Source organism: Myripristis murdjan, chromosome 13 (assembly GCF_902150065.1).
Source record: "Myripristis murdjan chromosome 13, fMyrMur1.1, whole genome shotgun sequence".
In the NCBI taxonomy this organism is placed as follows: domain Eukaryota; kingdom Metazoa; phylum Chordata; class Actinopteri; order Holocentriformes; family Holocentridae; genus Myripristis; species Myripristis murdjan.
The window spans coordinates 40,024,647-40,044,530 of NC_043992.1; the positions used below are offsets into that span (position 1 = coordinate 40,024,647).

The following is a 19,884-nucleotide window of genomic DNA, read 5'->3' on the forward strand; positions in this document are numbered from 1 at the left end:
CCTCACTGTGAAGCAGGCCCCAGCTTCTTGACACCACTTGTTAGGATGGCCGTGTAGCGGTTGGACAATGGACACATGAGGCTTGAGACGGAGGTCAGGTGCAGACCAACCAGGTGTTTATTTCACCCAAAAAAAAACACAAAATAAGAAAAGGAAGACATTCTCCCACAGAACTGTGGACCACGGGCAGCATGTGGTCCTGGCAGCAACAGTGTTAGATTGAAACAGGCAGCCTTATATACCCTGCCACTGACAATGAGCTGAGCCCTGATCACAGCACAGGGAGATCTCACCCTCACCCAACATTTCAATATATACAAACAAACAACTTACACATTAAAATACAGCTACATCAACAAAATCAATTAATCTAAATGATCTGTGCTGTGCTACAACTTACACTAGATCAACTCCAAAAGTAAAGAATTAATACAAACTCCATACACCCCTACACTAATCATGGTGTGGTCTCTCCTGGAACCTTTAAACTGGTGCTCAGACCTTGGGGACTCTTTTGGCCTGAACACCCTGCAGAGGAGAACAAAGGTACGTGAATGCACAATGAAACAATCACACACACACAAAGAGCACATGGCATTACTCCACACTAAATGCATGTTTTTGTTTTACAGGTTGGCCTTCAATCAATGACCAAAAATCTACACCACAACAAACAGAAATTCAATAAAATAATTCAATGCTTGGTGTTTGTGTCGTATTTCATTTACCACTCCAGAAAATGTACTATAGAACAGACAAACTAAGTAATGAAGAGGGCCTTCATTACAACACCGAACCAGATTAAGGTCATATTCCAGTTGGAGAATATTCTGAATCAGACCCCTCGCTTGTGCCTGTTTTAACCAGAATATTGTGCCATGTAAACACCTTAATCTGAAAATGCCCCGTGCTGGAATATTCAGTCACGTCTGCGCATGCTCGATTCACAAGGAATCCTGGGGCGTCTTTGTTGCTATGGTTACTGCAAGCAGGGAGAACGACATGGCGAACAGCAGCAAGAGCCAGGAGACTGCAGTCTGCCTTCAGCTGATCAAAGACTTGAAATAGCGACTTCTTCTGCTTCTTCTTCTGTATTTCCGGCAGCCCAGACGCCTATAAGCGTACTGCTGCCCCCCACAGGTTGAGTGTCGCATTACATCAGAGCATGGAATACACCGAAACATGGGAACATGCCAGGTAACTTGTAAACAGAATATTCCAGTTGCTGCAGCGCATATAGACACCTTATTCAGAAAATCATTCCAGCTGCTGAGAGCACAGAGAATCCCTATGAGCCAGACAACCAGGCTGACCCAGCTCTGAGCTGGAGCTAAAGCTGATGGGCGGGGCCTACCTGGCGGTGGGTGGGGCTACGTTGCAGCTGCTGAGTGCAGATGTCAGTGCAGCAGCTCGCTTTGTGGCAGAAAAATAACAGAGAAAAGATTAAATGGAGAACAAGCGGCAACAAGGCTGTCCAGAAGACATCAGGGCTCTGCTCGCTGTCTGGACAGAGGACAACGTCCAACTCCAAATCCACGCTGTCTGACCACATGAGGACGTCATGCGATATAAAGTGAGAGAGCTGGCAGCGGTGGGGATCCAACACACAACGGGACAGGGCTGCCAGAAACTGAAAATACTGAGGTGTCAGTACAAGGCAGGTAAAGCAGGTAAAGCCCTCGGTCTGTAGCTCTGCAGGAGTTAGTCGGTGCCGGGTCTGCAGACTTTAACCGCTCACCTCCTACTTCCTGCTGGCGGCGTGGACGGGACCAGACCGTGGGGCGATCGGCACCTCAGTGGAAATGGCTCTGCAGAAAGGTGTGCTGAACAGACTGATCCCAGGACAGCTGCTGGCCTGGATCTGCTCCGTGTGTCGAGGCTGAAACTGAAATGAGACCTTTCGGTTCCTGTGGTGATCAGCCGGTGCCACTTTTCCCAGGATTCCAGTTTGGGTCTGGCCTGTCGACCTCCTCGCTGCTCCTCACACCTTCTCAGGATTGGATGCTATCAGTGTTTGAATTTTGGAAAATGATAGAATAACAAGACGCTTCAGATTCCTGGGCCAGTGACCATTTTCATCAGATGACATTTTTTTAAAAAACGCTCAGGACTCGGTGTACAAAAGCCTTCACTGTCACTAAACTCTGTCTCTGTCCCCTTCCTGACGCTGACATCACACACGATGCACCTCCCATCATGCACCTCCCTCCTGATGTAACACAAATGCAGCTGTCACCAGAGATGGGCTAGAAGCAAGATGTCTCACTTGTTGGCTACTTTCGTTGTTAACTCTGGGGGGAAAAAAAGATGTTTTAAAGGCAGGAAAAATACAATCAGTCACAAAACCCTTTTTTTATGGCCATGCTGACTAAATAAAGTTTATTTTAGCTTTGCAGTTTTCATTATTCTTTTTATTGCGTCTTGTTTTTTTTTTTGTTTTTTTTGTTTCCAGTTTCAGATTTTATTAAAATAGATTTTTACAGCAGGTTTGCCAGATTCATTTAGTTGTTATTTCTTGAAAATGCTTCATTTTAGTTTAGTTTTTATTCGTGTCAGTGTTAGTTTTGTCGGGTCAAGATTCAAAAAGGTCAGATAAAATGTATAATAAAAATTCAACAAAACATCAGACCATTTAAAAAAAAAAAAAAGTCTTCATTGTGGATAGATGAACAACCAAATAAACTTAAACTGACAGACAAAAATTAAAGACATTTTCTCCTGCTGCTGGATTACACATCAGATTACACACCAGAGCAGAATTATCACAGAATAAATGACATCACAGTTTTCATACGAAACAAGACACACCGAGGCAAAACGTTCGTGTGGAATTAGAAATGAATGGTGGAGCTCGCTGGTTAAACGTTTACTTTCCCAGCCTGAGTGAAGCCACAGTCCGGCTTATTATGGGCTGTAATGTGAGCATGGCCAGATGCTGTATTATCATGGCAACTAACAGCCGTGAGCTGAGACTGTCAGTTCACTGAAGCTGTTCATGTACAACCTAATATTAACTCATTCTCTCTCTCTCTCTCTCTCTCTCTCTCTCTCTCTCTCTCTCTCTCTCCCTCTCTCTCAGAGAGATCAGTTCAGTTGGTCATCAGTTGGTTTGAGTCACTGATCAAGTAAAAACAAATCCATAGTTGGTTTTTGGCTGCTGGTAACAAATTACTAATAAAAGTAATAAAACTTTCACAATCCTTTGAGCTCATTGGTTTTGAGGGAAGTCTAACATAGCCGCCTGCTAACTTTGGCTAAAGCCGTGTAAACGCTGATGACAGTGAACATTTTAACCCTTTGAAACCTGGATGGACGCCACATTCCTGCGTCCGTACGACACAAATCAGATAAGGCCGCTGTGAGAATAGAAACTCAGACTCTACAGCCTTCTCACGCCAAAGGTGGTGTGCTATTTGACTTGGGAAGGATCTTTCCTGCCTGGATTGAAAGGGACGTGAACCTGACACCATTTGGCTCACATGATGGTGTCTAGGGTTTACACCCCCTACTAAAAGGGTCAGGGTTAGGGCTAACCCTGATGAACACAACACTCCCAGAATGCATCACACCGCTGCCAGCACAGACAATGGAAGGGCAGCGTGGAGATGTCCGACCCTGTGGACGCAGAGCATCATTCTCATATTCATACACTCATATTCCACATTTCAAAAATGGCTTTCCCAGTCAGTTTCAACAATTTAATACAAGATCTGTTTCAACCATTAATATATTACACATCCTCTCCATGTGAAATCTGAACACTGAGTGAAATCAAACTGCTATAAAATATTAGATCATCTGTTTTCACACTGAAGTAAATGTGAGATGAATTTCTCCTTGGAAAGTCCAGAGACAGAAATCAGAGTTGTCATTTTGTCACCAAGCCAGAGAGACTTTCTAACAGTTAGTGAGTAAGAAAGCAGTGACTGTGACGCTGAAGAAGAACTCAGACTTCAGTGTGGACGCACTGCCAAAACCAAAAGGTCTGGATGTGGTTTGTTGGAACTGACTTGTTTGTTGTTGGCAGAAACTTTTTACAAACTGACTGAACTTGATTAGAAAATGACAGTTAAGAGTTCATTTGCACAGAAAAAACAAAAAACAACAACATGAAATCAAATTAATCAACAGAGAAAAATCCTCACTGATGCAGATCAAACCATTCATTTAGTATTTATGTTGAGTGTATGTGTGTGTGTGTGTGTGTGTGTGTGTGTGAGAGTGTGTGTGTGTGTGTGTGTGTGTGTATGTGTGTGCGTATGTGTGTGTGTGTGTATGTGTGTGTGAGTGTGTAATTGCGTGTGTGTGAGTGTGTGTGTGTGCGTGTGTGACTCTCACTCCTCAGATCTGACACAGAGACACTGAGGAGTCATATGACCCAAACCCAACCCCAAAGCCCGGGTACAGAGGTTCAGTGAAGGAGCTGCTGAAGGTGTGGATGTGGATCAGTGAGTCAGAGGAGACGCTGTAGAAGGACAGAGAGCCAGCAGGCCAGTCCAGATACACTGACACTCTGTGAGAGGAGGAGGGGGGGAAAGGGATGACTGTCTCTCTGTCGTTGTGCCTGGCAGAGAAATCACCAGAACCATAGCAGTTCAGACTCCAGGAGTTTTTGTTCCCTCCAAGCTCACAGTCTTTACTGTCTCCTCTCCTGCTGATTCCTCTGTAAGTCACTCCTATAGAAACCCCTCCTTTCCCACTCGACCTCCCAGTAGCAGCGACCAGTCAGACCATCACTACACAGGATCTGTGGGCAGCGGTCAAACCTCTCTGGGTGATCAGGATATGGCTGCCCCTCTTCCACCCTTGTCACCTTCCTGTTGTCCTCAGACAGGACGAGGTGTCTGTTTGCTGTGTTTGTGTCCAGTTTGAGTTCACAGGAATCTGATGGAGAGAACAAGACACAACAGACCTGCTGTGGTTATTATCTGCTGATTGATTCACAGTTTGATTATTGATTTGTTAACTCTTTGATGATGACACATGGTGTCAGCCGTCCTCTTCATTCACAGCAGGATCTGAATGAATGGACGTCACAAACTGCTGTGGAAATTCACTTCACATCTGGAAGAGCCATTTCTACACAAACTAAACTACATTTACACTTTACAGATTTCTGGATACAGATGTGAATATTTCTCTATTCAGATCATTTTTCACTTGTTAGAAACTATATTCACACCTCACCTGTAAGGGGAGATAGAAATAAATGAAGCGAGACGGTGTTGCTGGCTTTCTATATCGGTATAGAAAAGACTGGTTCAAACTGTATTGAACAATTCACATGTTCACATTACATTACTTTCTTCAAAAACCCCGGATCTTTTTTTATTATAATTATTATAATTATTTTATTATCCTATACGAAAAAGTGCGTCTTGTGCAGAAAAAGCGGCATGTCAATTTTCAAACCGATTGGACTTTACACTTTTTCGGAGTGATTTCGGACACAGCCTAAATGTACCCACGCACTACTGGCATGTATGCGCATGTCTGTGTGTGTGTGTGTGTGTGTGTGTGTGTGTGTGTGAATGAGAATGACAGGGAGACAGAGCGCTATGCAGAGATGATTGAACGGCACAATATTTATATTTTAAAATCGTGTTAGGGGGAAAAAAGCGGAATCAATTTGTGGCGCTTGGTGTTGATTGTGTGATGGATAGATAAATAGATAGGTATACTTTATTGATCCCAGACTGGGAAATTCACACGTGTTGCACCACACTGGTCTGTGTATGGGAAACACTGACTTTCTGCAAGTTTACTCTGTTTACCTCTGTGAGTGTGGGAGGGTGTTCACGTGACAACCCTTTCCTCCAGATTTAATTTTTTAATATCAATGTATTTATTTTATTTATTTATTCAAACTAATTATTAAGCTTTTTAACGCTATGTACTATATATATATATATATATATATATATATATATATATATATATATACACAGTACAGGCCAAAAGTTTGGACACACCTTCTCATTCAATGCATTTTCTTTATTTTCATGACTATTTACATTGTAGATTCTCACTGAAGGCATCAAAACTATGAATGAACACATGTGGAGTTATGAACTTAACAAAAAAAGGTGAAATAACTGAAAACATGTTTTATATTCTAGTTTCTTCAAAATAGCCACCCTTTGCTCTGATTACTGCTTTGCACACTCTTGGCATTCTCTCATCTTTTGGCCTGTATTGTATACACACACACACACACACACACACACACACACACACACACACACACACACACACACACACACACGTATATACCTGATGGGTGCGGAGGTGTCGCCCTCGTCCCACCGCTGCTTGGGCGGGTTGATGTACATGCACCACAGCTCCCAGTTGTATCCGTGGCCTGAGTTCTCGTAGCGCTCCAACTCGAACGTGTCATGTTTGATGTTGTCAATGGAGGGCAAGATGATCCTCTTGTGATCTTCTTTGATTCTGGCCAGAACTGGCTCGGCCCTGGTGGAATGCACACACACACACACACACACACACACACACACACACACACACACACACACACATGCACAGATACACAAGCTTAAAGACAGATGGCATGGGGCGGGTTCTCTTAAGATCTCTTTTCACTCGCCCACTTCAGTTAGTTAGCCGGTCCCTAAAGTTGTACCAACTTATTAACAATTCCATTTGATTCAGCTCAGCGCAGTTCCACGGAGTGTGTGTCTATTTATGTTGAGTGAACTGGGGTGTGCAGACTCTGATAGTACACTCTGAGCTAGTAAAAGACCTACCTAGAGGTGGACAGGACAAACATGTTGTGTTGCACAACATGTTTGCTTTTAAATCACTTTAAATCCTTTCAATCACTCTTCAAAACTTACTTCTGGGGACAGGCTTTAGTATGAGGTTGTATTTTATTCATCTTTTGTATATTTCATGAACTGCGCATCTTACGTTTTACACTTTAACTTACAGGGCCACCCACCCTCCTCTTTTCTTACTCTCAGGGCTGTGCAGTATGACCTAAATCTCATATCCTGATATGGTCATTTTATATCCAGATAACAATATATATCAATATTGCACCTTTTCAGTGAAATACATGAATAAATTGTTGATCTAAAATGATCACATGAAAAGACTTATTCCTTATTACATTTCTAATTAAATAAATGACAAATAAAAGGTACTTAATCATATTTTATTATTTTTCTCCTTTTATTTGGAACCTTTGGGCAAATTTTCAATTCAACAGCAAACAAAATATAAGTGTAAGTGTAAAGTATTTAAAATAGCAGTGTAATGATGTACATGCTTCCCAATGCTGGCACAGTTTTTTCCCAGGCAACAACAGTGCCGTGAAGGTGCCATATGGAGGGACACTACTTCAGTGAGTTACCTCAGTCATTTACTTTTCTGTCAAAACGCTGAGGCTTCCTGCACCCATGCACCACGCACACAGGACGACACAAGGCCACTTTTTGGCGCGACAGTCGTGTTTTTTGCCGGTTGATGAAGACAACATGATGCCGATTTTTATGTCTCCTCAACCGGTTGGAACTGAGGAGGTTTGCGTGTCTGTTGTGATGTTGCCAGCTCATCCCCCAAATTCTACAGACTGCAAGGACTCACTAAATTCACAGTGAGAAATATATCAAAACGTTGCTTCGGAGTGAGTGTTTTGCGTAGAGTTAATAAATTGACGCTGCTGTCCAGAGTTTCAGTGATCGGTGAAGTGTGACACTCAGAACAGACAATCGCACCATGTTGACCACAGCATAGATAGATAGATTTACTTTATTGATCCCAAACTGGGAAATCCCTTTTTTTTTTTTAGATACTACTACTGCTACACTTCCACACAGGATTTACATTACACTGTGTTATTGTGTTTGTTGTGCTGTAAGTTTATGTTGCCTACGCTCATGTGTGGAGCGCAAAGGACAACTAAACATTGTTCAAATTACAGAATATCACCTAGCGTAATAAATTACCACAGAGTTGACCTGATACAGCACAACACTGAATGACTGACGACTGATGACTTTCTACTGTTGCACGATATATACTGTGATATCACACAGCCCTACGTACTCTTATCTTATTTTTTCCAGGCACAGGATAGTGTTTGGTGTGTTCATTTTAGGCTCTTTGCTGTTGCTTTGTGCTCTCCTTCATGGACTCTGTAAAGCACTGAAGTGACTCACACTTAGCGGCAGCTTTGAAAGAAAGTGCTGTAATAATGCTGCGGTTGTTCTATTGCACTTCAATGGGTTATGCCTGCAAAATTTTACGCATTTTGGAAAAGTTTTGCTGCCTTAGATAATTTTATCTATATGAAAAAAAAACTGACAAGGCAAAGAGGATTTATGATGACTCAGAACTTCTATTAATAACACAAAATGTGATTCACTTTCATGCAAGACACCATTTGGTAAATGAAGCTGTTATCTTCTCTTTTCAAATAGTGAATATCTCATTTTGAAATGAAATTCTTCATTTGTGCCATAACTAGGGATGCAATGATTTATTCATTACATCAGTGCATCAGTTATTAATTTTTGCAGATTCAAGTGAATTGATCTGCTAAAAAAAATAGAATGAATTGTTCTGACTTTGACCCGAATCAAATGAAATGCTTTGAATCAAATCATTCACCATTCTTTAAAAAATTTCAAATGAGAGGCCAGACCACTAAGTTTATTACAGAAATACTGAGGAAAGATTAAAGCCCTCAGGTTTATGCCAAGACTAATAACTCATAGAATTAATGCAACAATTTACACTGCCTGTCTCTAATGTTTTGTTATCAAAAACACAAAAACACATGTGAAACAAAATGCTCCAATTTTTTTTTTTTTTTTTTTTTTTGGTTATGATGGGGCTAAGGAGTTGTCTTTTGTTAGCTATACTCTTTCGAGAACTGAGAGGCATTCATCGTCTCATCATCATCTTTACCACATGACAACAAGGTGGGCCTGCATCATGGTTCACAAAACTGGACCAGACTGAATCGTTCCAAAAACAAAAAAACATCATTTTTAAACTGAATTGCCACCAAAGGAACTGAACCTCTGTTAGCCTAAAGATTCACACTATTCATCACAGCCAAACAGAGCCTGAAGCAAATCCTATGGTGCTGATTCTGTGCTGTTTCTCCCTCAGTGAATGATTTGTCTCCCTTGCATCCCAACAGTTCTACCTTGAGGTTTTCAAGTCTATCCAAAGGCTGAACCGACTCACCAGGAAGGAGTGAACTCCACATGGGCATCAAAAAAGCCTGTCACTTCGGCACTGGCCACCTTCCAGCCCTCGATTCTGGCGCGGATCAGCCCCTCTCTCTTCTGGTTCCTGACGATCTTCACCAGGCCGGGGTAGCGCTTGTTCACGTATTCCTCCAGTGGTCCTTTGAGTTGCTCTGGGCCACAAGAGACAAAAACACATGGGATGCAAACAGCAGCAGGGTTTTGGTCTTGTTGTGATTCAGACACCTACAGTGGTGGAAAAAAGTTTTGGGACAGCCCATGCATTTGTGAAATATTACATTAACAAATCACTCTTAGGTCTTCAGGTGCAATTTCTTTTAGTCCAGTCACAGCCCAAATACTAAACAAATCCTAAAAAAGCCATGAAAAACTTAAAATTGATTGGTTCCATAAAAATACATAAGAAATTTGGAGTATTGGGTCATTTTGGTACCAGTGACGAAGGTTGTTCTTTTTCTTAAAAGACCCAATTTTTGTTGCCAAGCTTGGTGTCTATATAAAGCAGCACATCTGAAAGTTCTTCAGACACAAAAATGGCTAAAACAAGGAACCTAACGCAGGAAACACGCCTGAAGATAAAGATTACACTGTCAACTATTTAGTTTGCTTAGTTTTTCTTGTAAACAATAAACAAAAAAATATAATTTGTATTTGTTTGTATCTGTCTAACGCAGCCACACCTTTTGAAACACAAAAAAAAGATTTTTCCACAAATATCTCATGATAATATTTGAGATTGTGTAAAATTTTAAGGGTGTCCGAAAACTTTTTTCCACCACTGTATTTGCCAGAGGTTTTCACTGACCTTTCCATGACTTTTCCATAAAATGTATTTTTTAGATTTGCCCCTGAAAATGTTTGTTTTAGCACCATGGGCGCTATGTGGTGAAAGTCAGTCAAATACTGTATATAAGCCTCTGTAAAACAAACGAGAGCCTCACATAAACCTGGACAGAGTTTTTCACTTTGTAAGTCCAGTCCAAGCTGAAACAACAGAGCAGTCAGTCTGTGGATACCACTGGCTCGCAGAGGTGAAGTAAAGTATGTTCAGCTTTCTTTACCACACTGAGACAAACTGATGCATGAACACACATCACAGGAATCCTCAAGGGCCACAACACGCTGAACTGGTGAATCAGTTTTAAACTGAGCGAACACTGTGTTGGTCAGTTTCCACGGCTTTGCAATTGTTTTTTTTTTCATAACTTTTCCCAGGACCTGGAAATTGCATTTTCAAATTTCCGGAGTTTGTCTGACCCTATGAACCCTGCTCGTGGTTCGAGAGTCTGCTCTTCAACTTAAGGACGAAGCATTAAGCCACAAGAAAGGCTTTGAGCCCCTGCCAGCGCTGGGTTTGTTGTTCTTTGGCTGACCCTGACCCTGACCCAGACAAGAGGAAACAGAACAGCTCCTCAGCGATCAATAAAGAATCCCGTCGTCTGATTATTCGCACTCAGAGGAACAAAAACACAACCAAACCAAAAGGCCTCATCACATTGGCCAGTTTTGTGTCATATTCAAGACTCAAACACACACAGCGGCAGGAAGATGCGACGTAAGCGTGTTCTCTCGCGTCCCTGCGGCTCTGTATCGCGTTCCAGCAGACGGCAAAAACCACCACAGGGAGTCTGCGGCTTCCTGAGTGGTGGCAGCCGCTGCACCTTTGATCTCTCACTCAAGTGATCAGCCTTTTCCCTCCGGAGCCAAACAGTCACAGCCCCTCTTCCTTTGCATCACACACACACACACACACACACACACACGCCTACATGCACACACACACACTTGCACATATTTGTAATGCTCTCTGTTTTTCTGTCTCTGTATATTCTTGATGATCATCACAGACAAATAAACACATTTCTGATGCTCTTTGTCTCGGTTTCTCACACACACACACACACACGCACACACACACACGCATACACACGTGTGAGTTTTGTCCAAACCGTCATGCGAGGCCAAAAAAGCCGAGCCGGGCGACGTATGCAGGCGGAGAGAGAATGGTGAGTGTTATTTGTTTGCATGCCTCGCCTTCTCCCCTGCTGCAGTTTCCTCCCTCTGTGATAGATAGCTGGCTCTCAGCCATCCAGCAGAGCCAAGAGCATGGGGGGGTTGAACTGTCTCTCCCTCCTTTTACCCTCCTCTCCCTCTCCCTCTCTCTCTCTCTCTCTCCTTGCATTTCTGGCCATCCTCAGCCACTTTTTCATGCCCCGGCTGTTTCTGCCTCCACGCATGAGGTCTCTCCTCCTCTTCCTCTCGTACCGTCTCTCGCGTCCCATTTCCTCATCGCATCTGTTTTACTCTTCCGTTCTATTGCGTTCCTCCCTCCCTCCTTTCCATATGCATTACACTCGCTCTCCTTCTCTCTGTCCGACCCTATTTTTCTTGAGGCCCCTCACTCTTTCCCACCCTCTCTCTCTCTCTCTCTCTCTCTCACTTCGTCTGCCACTTCCTCTAATAGCCTGGCTTGATCTCCTCGCTCTGTGTGCATCTTTCTCTCTCTTTCACACTACCTATTTTCACCTCCTCTGCTCCGACTCTCCCTTCAAGCTACTTTCCCCTCCACAACATACGCCTCTTCCTCTCTCCCTCCTCATTAATTTCATCCCATCCGCCCTCATCCCTCCTTGCAGTCCACTCCCCTCCGCTCTTCCTGTCTTCGTCTTACAGGGCCCAGCCTGGCAGCGCAGCCCCATAAATAAGACGGGGACATCTCTCCAGTGACATCCTATTGTGGCACTCTGCCTCTCCGCCTGTCCGCCCCGCAAAAGCTGGACCCATTAGTCACCCGACCAAACACCGAGCCTCAATACCGGTGGACGCGGCTTCTGTCGAGGAGACGCCCGTCACCTTGTCACCCTGATGGAGCCCCGTGACGCATTCGACGCCGCCGTCCTACCAGTGGACATTTCAGGGCGCCATCTTTCCCTGTGTTCCCCGCAGCAAGCCTTAACGTATGCTTTTGTGTTGGGTGACGCTGTCTGTGTCGCACACGCCGGAGCTCAAATTGCTTTGAAGTGTTTGCAAGTGTTGTTTTTTACATGCTTATAAGAGATTAAGCCTTTATAGGGCAAGTGACTATATTTGGTAATTTCAGAAATTGTACATATCAGGCCCATCCCCTGTCTCAGTTAGTTCAATAATCATTTGGTCTTCACCCAGCCAATCAGCAAAGATCGCTCTACATCCCAGGTCACATGATTGTGGCATTTGACCAATCTCATTGGCTTTGATTTTCTATAGAAAAATGAAAATTTTAGAAAAAATTTATAGAAGTAATAAAGTCCTGTCATGTTCTCTAATAACAGTCTAGGGTTGTTTTGTTTTTTTGAATTTCACAGTATTTCAATGAGTGCCCTATAAAGGGTTAAAGAGTTTGGGTGTTGCTCGTGCAAAAGGGTGTGTCACATGTGCACAAAATGAAGAATAATAAACAAGGAAACACATAATGTACATCATAAAGGGAAGTCAATATAGGCACTCGGCTGTATGCTCAGAGCACAATATGGAGTGTTGATTGTAAACTCTATTGGTGACAGGGGACAGTACGTTCTGCAGCTGCAATCTGAGGAGGCTCTAAATTATTTGAGTGTGTGTGTGTGTGTGTGTGTGTGTGTGTGTGTGTGTGTGTACGTGCATGCATGTCTGCACTACCTGCCTATAACTGTTATTTTGAGCCATCATTTCATGCTACATGTTTAAATTCTACCATCTATATGCCAAATCTCAAAGGATGAAACACATTACAAGGATTTAGTGTTTTTTTTTGTGTGTGTGTGTGTGTGTGTGTGTGTGTGTGTGTTTCTCTGTCTGAATGTCATTCTTTTCAGGATGGAGAAGCCTCTGGACATTAAAAAGTCTCCCCTGAAACCCATTTTAACAAATTTCATATGCTGGTTAGTGGCTTTGTAAGAGTGAGGCAAGTTTCACAGACTGTTACCTCTGAGGCTGACTGAAGTAATATCTGTCAAATCAGCACAGGCAACACAGACTGGGCCATAATGTTTATTTAAAGACTAATATCTGCCTAATATCTGTCTAAACCAGGGCTTGGTGCTGATTGGTTGAAGCAGATCTACCTGAACAGGGCGTGCAGGAAGATGTGTGAGCTTTAATTGGGTCAGGTGTGAAAGAGCAGAGCTGGAACCAAAACCTGCAGGACAGGGGGCCCTGGAGGACTGGGTTGGTGACCCCTGGTCCAAATCAACATATTAATGTAATCAGTGTATAATGGTATGAGTGTGTTTAAGCTCACAGTGCAAAAACTAACACGCACATATGAGGTCAACTCCAGACTCAAGAGTAAAAAAGTGACATTTTTATATCGGATATTCTGCCTTGTTTCAACTTATTTATACTTGTTCCCAGAAAAATTCCTGAAATGAGTAAAAACTGCTTTGGAAACAAGTGGGACTGTCTCATCCCCTTGGTATACAGTATATATTTTTGACTTGTTATACAAAGAATAAGATTTTAACCCTTTCATGCATGAATTATGAAAGCCTAAGTCAATATTTCTTTCTGATGTGCTTTTACACTTCTTAGGGCATGAATATCTCTGTGAGTCTCCATACTTCTTTCAGAATACAGGACTGGTGTTACCATGTCATTCTACTAGTATTAACATGTTTTCAGCAACAAGAACTGACAGTCTCTGCATAAACCTCAATGTAGGGGAGCAGCAGAGAGCACTCTAACAGCCGATATGCAATTCCACCATAGAAACCACTGCATTTAGGAGAAAATGACTCTTAAACAGCCGTCCACTGTAGTGACAGCTATGTGTGAAAGGGTTAACACTGAATATGAGACTATTCATATGCTTTTCCTCCTCTTGACAGGAAATACGTGACTTGAGATACAGCAGATCCCAGTCATTTGGGGAAAAAGACACGGGCGCTTTGGGAATAAAAGTCTACTGACCGTCATCGCTGTTGTCGTCCACCAGGATGATCTCTTTGAGCAGGTGAGCTGGTGTGTGATTGACAGCTGAGTGCACTGAGCGGAGGATCACTGACAGAGCCTCGTTGACGAAGATGAAGATGAGGGAGATCTGGGGGAGGTCTCTCGGGTAGCTGACCTTCCTGCATCTGGACAGACAGACAGACAGACACGCAGTATGTTATGCCACAGTGTGACTATCTTATCTGAAAGCCAAATGAAACCTTTTCTATGTGAGGTTATTCTAATGCCTTGCTGTGAGACTTGCATCCTGGGATTTGCGCGCTCCTCTCTTCCTCAGTCATCGCTGTGAAAGACCAAGCTGCCTCCACAGAGCTGCTGACATCTTGTTCGCAGAGGCTAAAAGACGAATCACGTGCCTTCTCCTGTTCAACTATAATCACATGGGTTTTCCTTTCCTTTTCCTTTTTTTTCCATATTGGCCTATTCACAGTCTGTCTACTGCAGATAGGAGGCCTATTTTTACTGCAGCCTTTGTTTAAATGGGCTACAGCTCTAATGAAGGGGAGAGAGGTGCATCAAGGCTTTGGCTGCATCTCTCTGTGCAGTTACACTGGTGGAGAGTGACTTCCTTCCTTTCCTTATCTCCTTTCCTTGTCACATTAAAAAAAAAGGTGGTCTTCGTATCTTATTATCTTCCATAATAGAATAAAGGCAGCCTACATTATCAGTATGAACCCTATGTATTCACAACAGCCGGTGAAGTCAGATGGCACAATTATCCTCAACCTTGTGACAGCCCCAAAACATGCCTATGTATCCGTTACAGGCTTAACAATGAATAATGGTGAACTTAAGTTAAGTATGTTAAGTATGATTACAATAGAGCTGTGTATTGGAAATATATTTTTTCACATTCTTAATCATATCAGAACTCCCTAAATGACTGAGTGATCCCCCTGGGCCGTCCTGACCCTCCGGCTGAGGGCACAGGATTGTGTCAAGGGACTAATGAATTGCCCCTACACATTTTTTTTAACTATGTCAAATAATATTGTCATTTTAACTCCACATCAGGTTATAAGCAGCTGGCATAAAGTCTATACAGACTTGCAGAGTTGCCAGGTTTGCATGTTTTCTGCAAAAAGTGCACTATTTTTTATTTTTTTAAAGAGCGCTGGAGAAGGAAAGATATGGGGGATACCAACATAATAAAAAATGTCCTGGCCAGTGTTAAAACCAAACTGCACCAAACAGTAGCACATTGTGGAAAGTGTTGCCTAAAAACTTCCTCTACACTGCTGAGCGACTGTCATTTACATTTTTGTTTTCAAGTGTCTCCATCTCAGTGAATCCACAATGAAATGATGGTTGCTGGCACTCCTGGCACCAGGATGATCGCTGTGTCTTTAAAAGTCCACTGACAGGGGGCAGCCCAGTCACCAGATAAGAGCGCACACCACGTGTTCCGGCTGAGTCCTGTTCGCAGCACACTGGGTTTGAATCTGACCTCAGGCCATTTGCTGCATGCCATCCCCTCTGTCTCTCTGCCCTTACTGCCTCTTTCTACTGTGACTGTCAAATAAAGCAGACACGCCAAAAAAAATAACCTTTAAAAAACTGATACTGTTACTGATACCAAAAGGCTATAATTACTACTACATATACTGCCACAACTACTACTACTTCAAGTGCTACTACTACTGCTAATGCTATTACTGCATTAGCAGTAGTAGTCCTGACCATGGAAGCTACGCAACTGGTGGCAGAGATTGGCTGAAGGCTTTCTCATCATCCCCGACTTTCAAACGGGGGCTGTTGCTCATTTAAGCGGGGTTCAGGAGCAGAGACAGACACTTTGTGAATGAACATTTCTATGGAAAGCTCGCAGACAGATACAACACAAGGCTATTTGGGAGTATGGGAGCATGCACCCCTGGATGCACATGCATATACACTGATGATACGCAAATGCAATCAGAAGCATGCAGTTCACACCTGCTGATACAAGCACCACCTGTGTGTGTGTGTGTTTAGATTTATCTGCCCATGCATACATGCATATCGATGGACACACTGATAGTGCAGCTTCATCACAAATCCAACAACAGATTAAGAGGCACAGACAGAGAGAGAGAGAGGAAGAGAAATTAAAAGGGACGGGTGCAGTGCATTAGGTACAAACACTTCAAAGCACACAGGAATTTGTTCCTGATACCAGCAGAAGGGTCATGAAGCCAAACATTTTATTCGTGCTCTTAAAAATAAAACATGCTCATTTTAAAGTGCAGGGTTATGAAATCTGCACAGAGAACAAGTTTGTCAGACCCGTTTTTTGACAGCTTTGGCTAAATCAAATCTATGCGCTCACTTGCTGGGACGGTGGTCCGGGATGGTCCGATCCAGAGAGATTTTGTCACTGAGGTAGGCATTATATCCATACTTCTCCCTCAGGTATTTTGCATCACTCTCCTCAGCTGGTGACAGGGTGGCAGGGAGGCCACCTTTACCTCGACCCCCAAAGCCCTCAATGAGGCCGAGAGATTTAGAAAGACCTGAGCAAGGCAAACGAGAAGATTACATGTCAGTATCCCCTGGTGTGGCTGAGTCACTCCTCTTTCAATAATCCTGTCTAAGGCTTACAGGTGTTACCCCCACACACAAAATCCTATCAGAGATCCAACTCCAACCCCATGTGAGCGAAGGTAGTCATTCGCTGTTGAGAGAGGTGAGCTTATGATTTGATGTGACATTATGACAAAGTGTTGGCACAGATTGTGCCTTCAGTACGGGGTTACAGTATAAAAATAGAGATGTAACAAATATGCTCAGCCCTGGGGTTCCCAGTCTTACTCGCCTGCTGATCCTATATTGAGGCTGCAAAATTCCAGCAAGGAAAAAAGGCATCAAGATTCAACATGGAGCTGTCTAATTAATGATAAAAGGCAGAAATCTTTCACTCTCCAGGTTGTGAGCCGGGCAGTGAGGCTGCACAGTGGCCTTTCATTTGTTCACTGTTCATTTCAAAGTGAGGGATAACCATCATTACATTCATCTTAGTTTATTTGGGATTATTTGGGGACAGCAGGGCAGCCTGTTGGCTAAAGGGACCATCCTTCAACCCGGTGGTTCATGCACCACTGCTGACAAACATCCACCCTGCTCAAGTGTCCTTGAGCGAGGCACTGAATGCCTGCCAGCTCCGGCGTGTTGCTCGAACCAACCCTGACCTCTGACCTCACTGGATCACCAAGACACATGGATCAGTTCAGCACCAGAATAGCTCTAGATTGACAAAGTTTTAGGGATAAGTAAAAACTATTTTTTCTTTAGAACTTTAATCTTAAGACCAAAAAGTGAGTAAAGTCAAGGAAGAGTGTAAATAAATAAATTGTTCAAAGTTTTCAAATTTCTGAACCTCTTTCTGTTTTGCCTCTTAGGAGAACAAACTTGTGAATAAATATGATTCTGGAAAGCAAAGGTCAAATTTGTACAAAAATAAAATTCATTTAACTTAAAACATTCTGTCTTTGTATAAAATTTAATGAAGCAGAAATATGATTTTTTAAAAATATCGCCTATTTATTGCAATGCATCTTTCAAACAATTAAATAGGTATTTTAAAATATTACTGTAATAGCTTTTCTTACTGTATGTTAGCCTACATTGAACAGTCAGTTAACATTGTTGCTAATGGCGAGAAAACTTTGCCCCAGATCTGCCCTAAAAATGGCCAGTTTTCCAATTTGCACAATCAAGTTTTCACAATCAATCACGTTTTTCAGGTAAACTCAAGCCCTACCATTATTAGAGAAGCTCCTGCTGTGAGAAAAGAAACTACCAAACAAAGGCACCTAAGAGTTTGTTGATTATATAGCTTTTATTAGTGACTCGGATGCAAGCTAAGTTAACTAGACAGTGCCTGGTTAACTTATTACCAGTCTCCAACATAGTCAGTTAACATTATTGCGCATGGTGGGAAAACTTTGCCCCGGGTCTGCCCTAAAAATGGCCAGTTTTCAAATTGGTATCATTACATTTTCAAAGCAACAAAGGTTAACTTTATAAGCTCACTATTGCTGTACCTAATTTAAATAAAATAATACATAAATAAATAAATAGCTTGTAAATAAGAAAAAAATGCATGTGCTTTTGTGCTTATTTATAATCATGTAAACTCAGGTCTTAACATTATTTGAGAATTTCTTGCTGTAAGAAAATAAACTAAGAGACTCTGGTAAATAAGAGATGAGACTAGCCCAGCCGAAAAACAAATGAAATGAGCCAACCTCTTTGTGTGTGTGTGTGTGTGTGTGTGTGTGTGTGTGTGTGTGTGTGTGTGTGTGTGTGTGTGTGTGTGTGTGTGTGTGTGTGGAAAGACAAGATTTTGAGAAGCTCCTTTAATGTCTAATACCAGGGGCACCTACAATGACCTTAGCGTCTCTGCAGATCGGTTGGGGATGTCTGTAGGTTCACAGGTTTTTGTGTTAAGTTTTTTTTTTTTTTTTTTTTTTTTTTTTTTACCATTTAATTGCCTGTACACCACGTCCTCCAGAGAGCCGAGTCTCTTGAGCAGCACCTCATGACTAATGCCGGCGCCCTGCTGCGCCGTCCCGTTGCCCCGGGGCCTCTTCCCATCAGCCGTAGCCTCCTGACCGACGGCCGGGACGCTACGTGTATTGCACTTGGCCCAGAAAGTCATGAAACCGGCCACGGCGAGCACGTTCAGCACCAGTAAGACCCTCCATCTCCTGAACACAAAAGCCATTAAAGTCGTCGATGTCCGGGCTCCGAGAGAGGGGACAGGGACGGACACTGTCTCCAGAGAAGCCGTGTCACAAATTCAGGGCTCCCTCGCCTTGCGATGTGCAAAAAGCTGCAGGTATAAGCAACTAGGTTAGGTCGGCACACACCCGCACGGGCTATGTGCATTAGAGAAGAGAGAAATAAATTGCAAAAACCTCAAGAATGTTCACATTTTGAGCCATTGCTCATATTCATAGCCATAAATTAACTGTGACTTACCATTTGGCACCGGGGTTATTTTAGGTTGCATCCCCCTTCTGAGGAAATTGGGGGAGCTTGGCCATCGGCTTTCATCCGTGTCACCACCACTTAGGGGATCTTGTTTTAAGATCATGCACGGAGGATGTAAGACAAAGAGTCGAGCATATGTTGAGCGCGAAGAAGCGGTATACCTGAATAATTTAAGAGTCAGGAGACTATCAAGTCCTTTCTTTTTTCTCTTTGCGTCTAACAGAAGTCGGCGATGACGCGACTGAACAAGACTGCGCGCAAAATAGTCCGGATTCACAGACACTGGGAACCTTCAAAACGCCTTTACCGCGTTCCTGAGCCTTGATAACCTATGCGCATATCACCTTATATCCCTGAAAATATCACCGGGAGATGCGATCCAAGACACTGCATGGATTATGCTCGGGTACAATGGTTCACAGACGCAGCATCCTCCGGCGAAGGTATGGAGGCTCCTCACACGCAGCGGCAGCGGCAGGGAAAGGAATCGCGTCCCTTCTTACATTTTCCCCGGTCGGTTAACACTCACCAATGTTTTTCCCGTTACACTCCCGCCTTTATTGCATGTCGTTTCTTGGTATTTCATCTAATTCTCCCCCATCAGCAATACGGCGCCTAGTAAGGGCGCAGATAAAAACGTGGAGTGGATCTGGGGAGGTTGTCTTACTCTCAGGCTGAGCTCTGCATGGGGTTTGTGTAAATA

The 19,884-nt window shown here is 43.0% G+C and overlaps 1 protein-coding gene across 1 annotated transcript; it reads right to left on the bottom strand.

Moving 5' to 3' along the window:
• Positions 1 to 495: 495 nt before the first annotated feature.
• Positions 496 to 19,666, bottom strand: LOC115369774 (polypeptide N-acetylgalactosaminyltransferase 17-like). The gene is made up of 9 exons (XM_030066441.1): positions 19,170 to 19,666; positions 18,669 to 19,020; positions 16,516 to 16,699; positions 14,166 to 14,332; positions 9,217 to 9,391; positions 6,274 to 6,471; positions 2,121 to 2,209; positions 1,355 to 1,413; positions 496 to 528 (listed from the first exon to the last, which is right to left on the bottom strand). Exons 2-9 carry the CDS (start codon positions 18,910 to 18,912, stop codon positions 496 to 498), a joined length of 1,149 nt encoding a protein of 382 aa, XP_029922301.1. The 5' UTR covers positions 18,913 to 19,020; positions 19,170 to 19,666.
• Between the last annotated feature and the right edge of the window lie 218 nt (positions 19,667 to 19,884).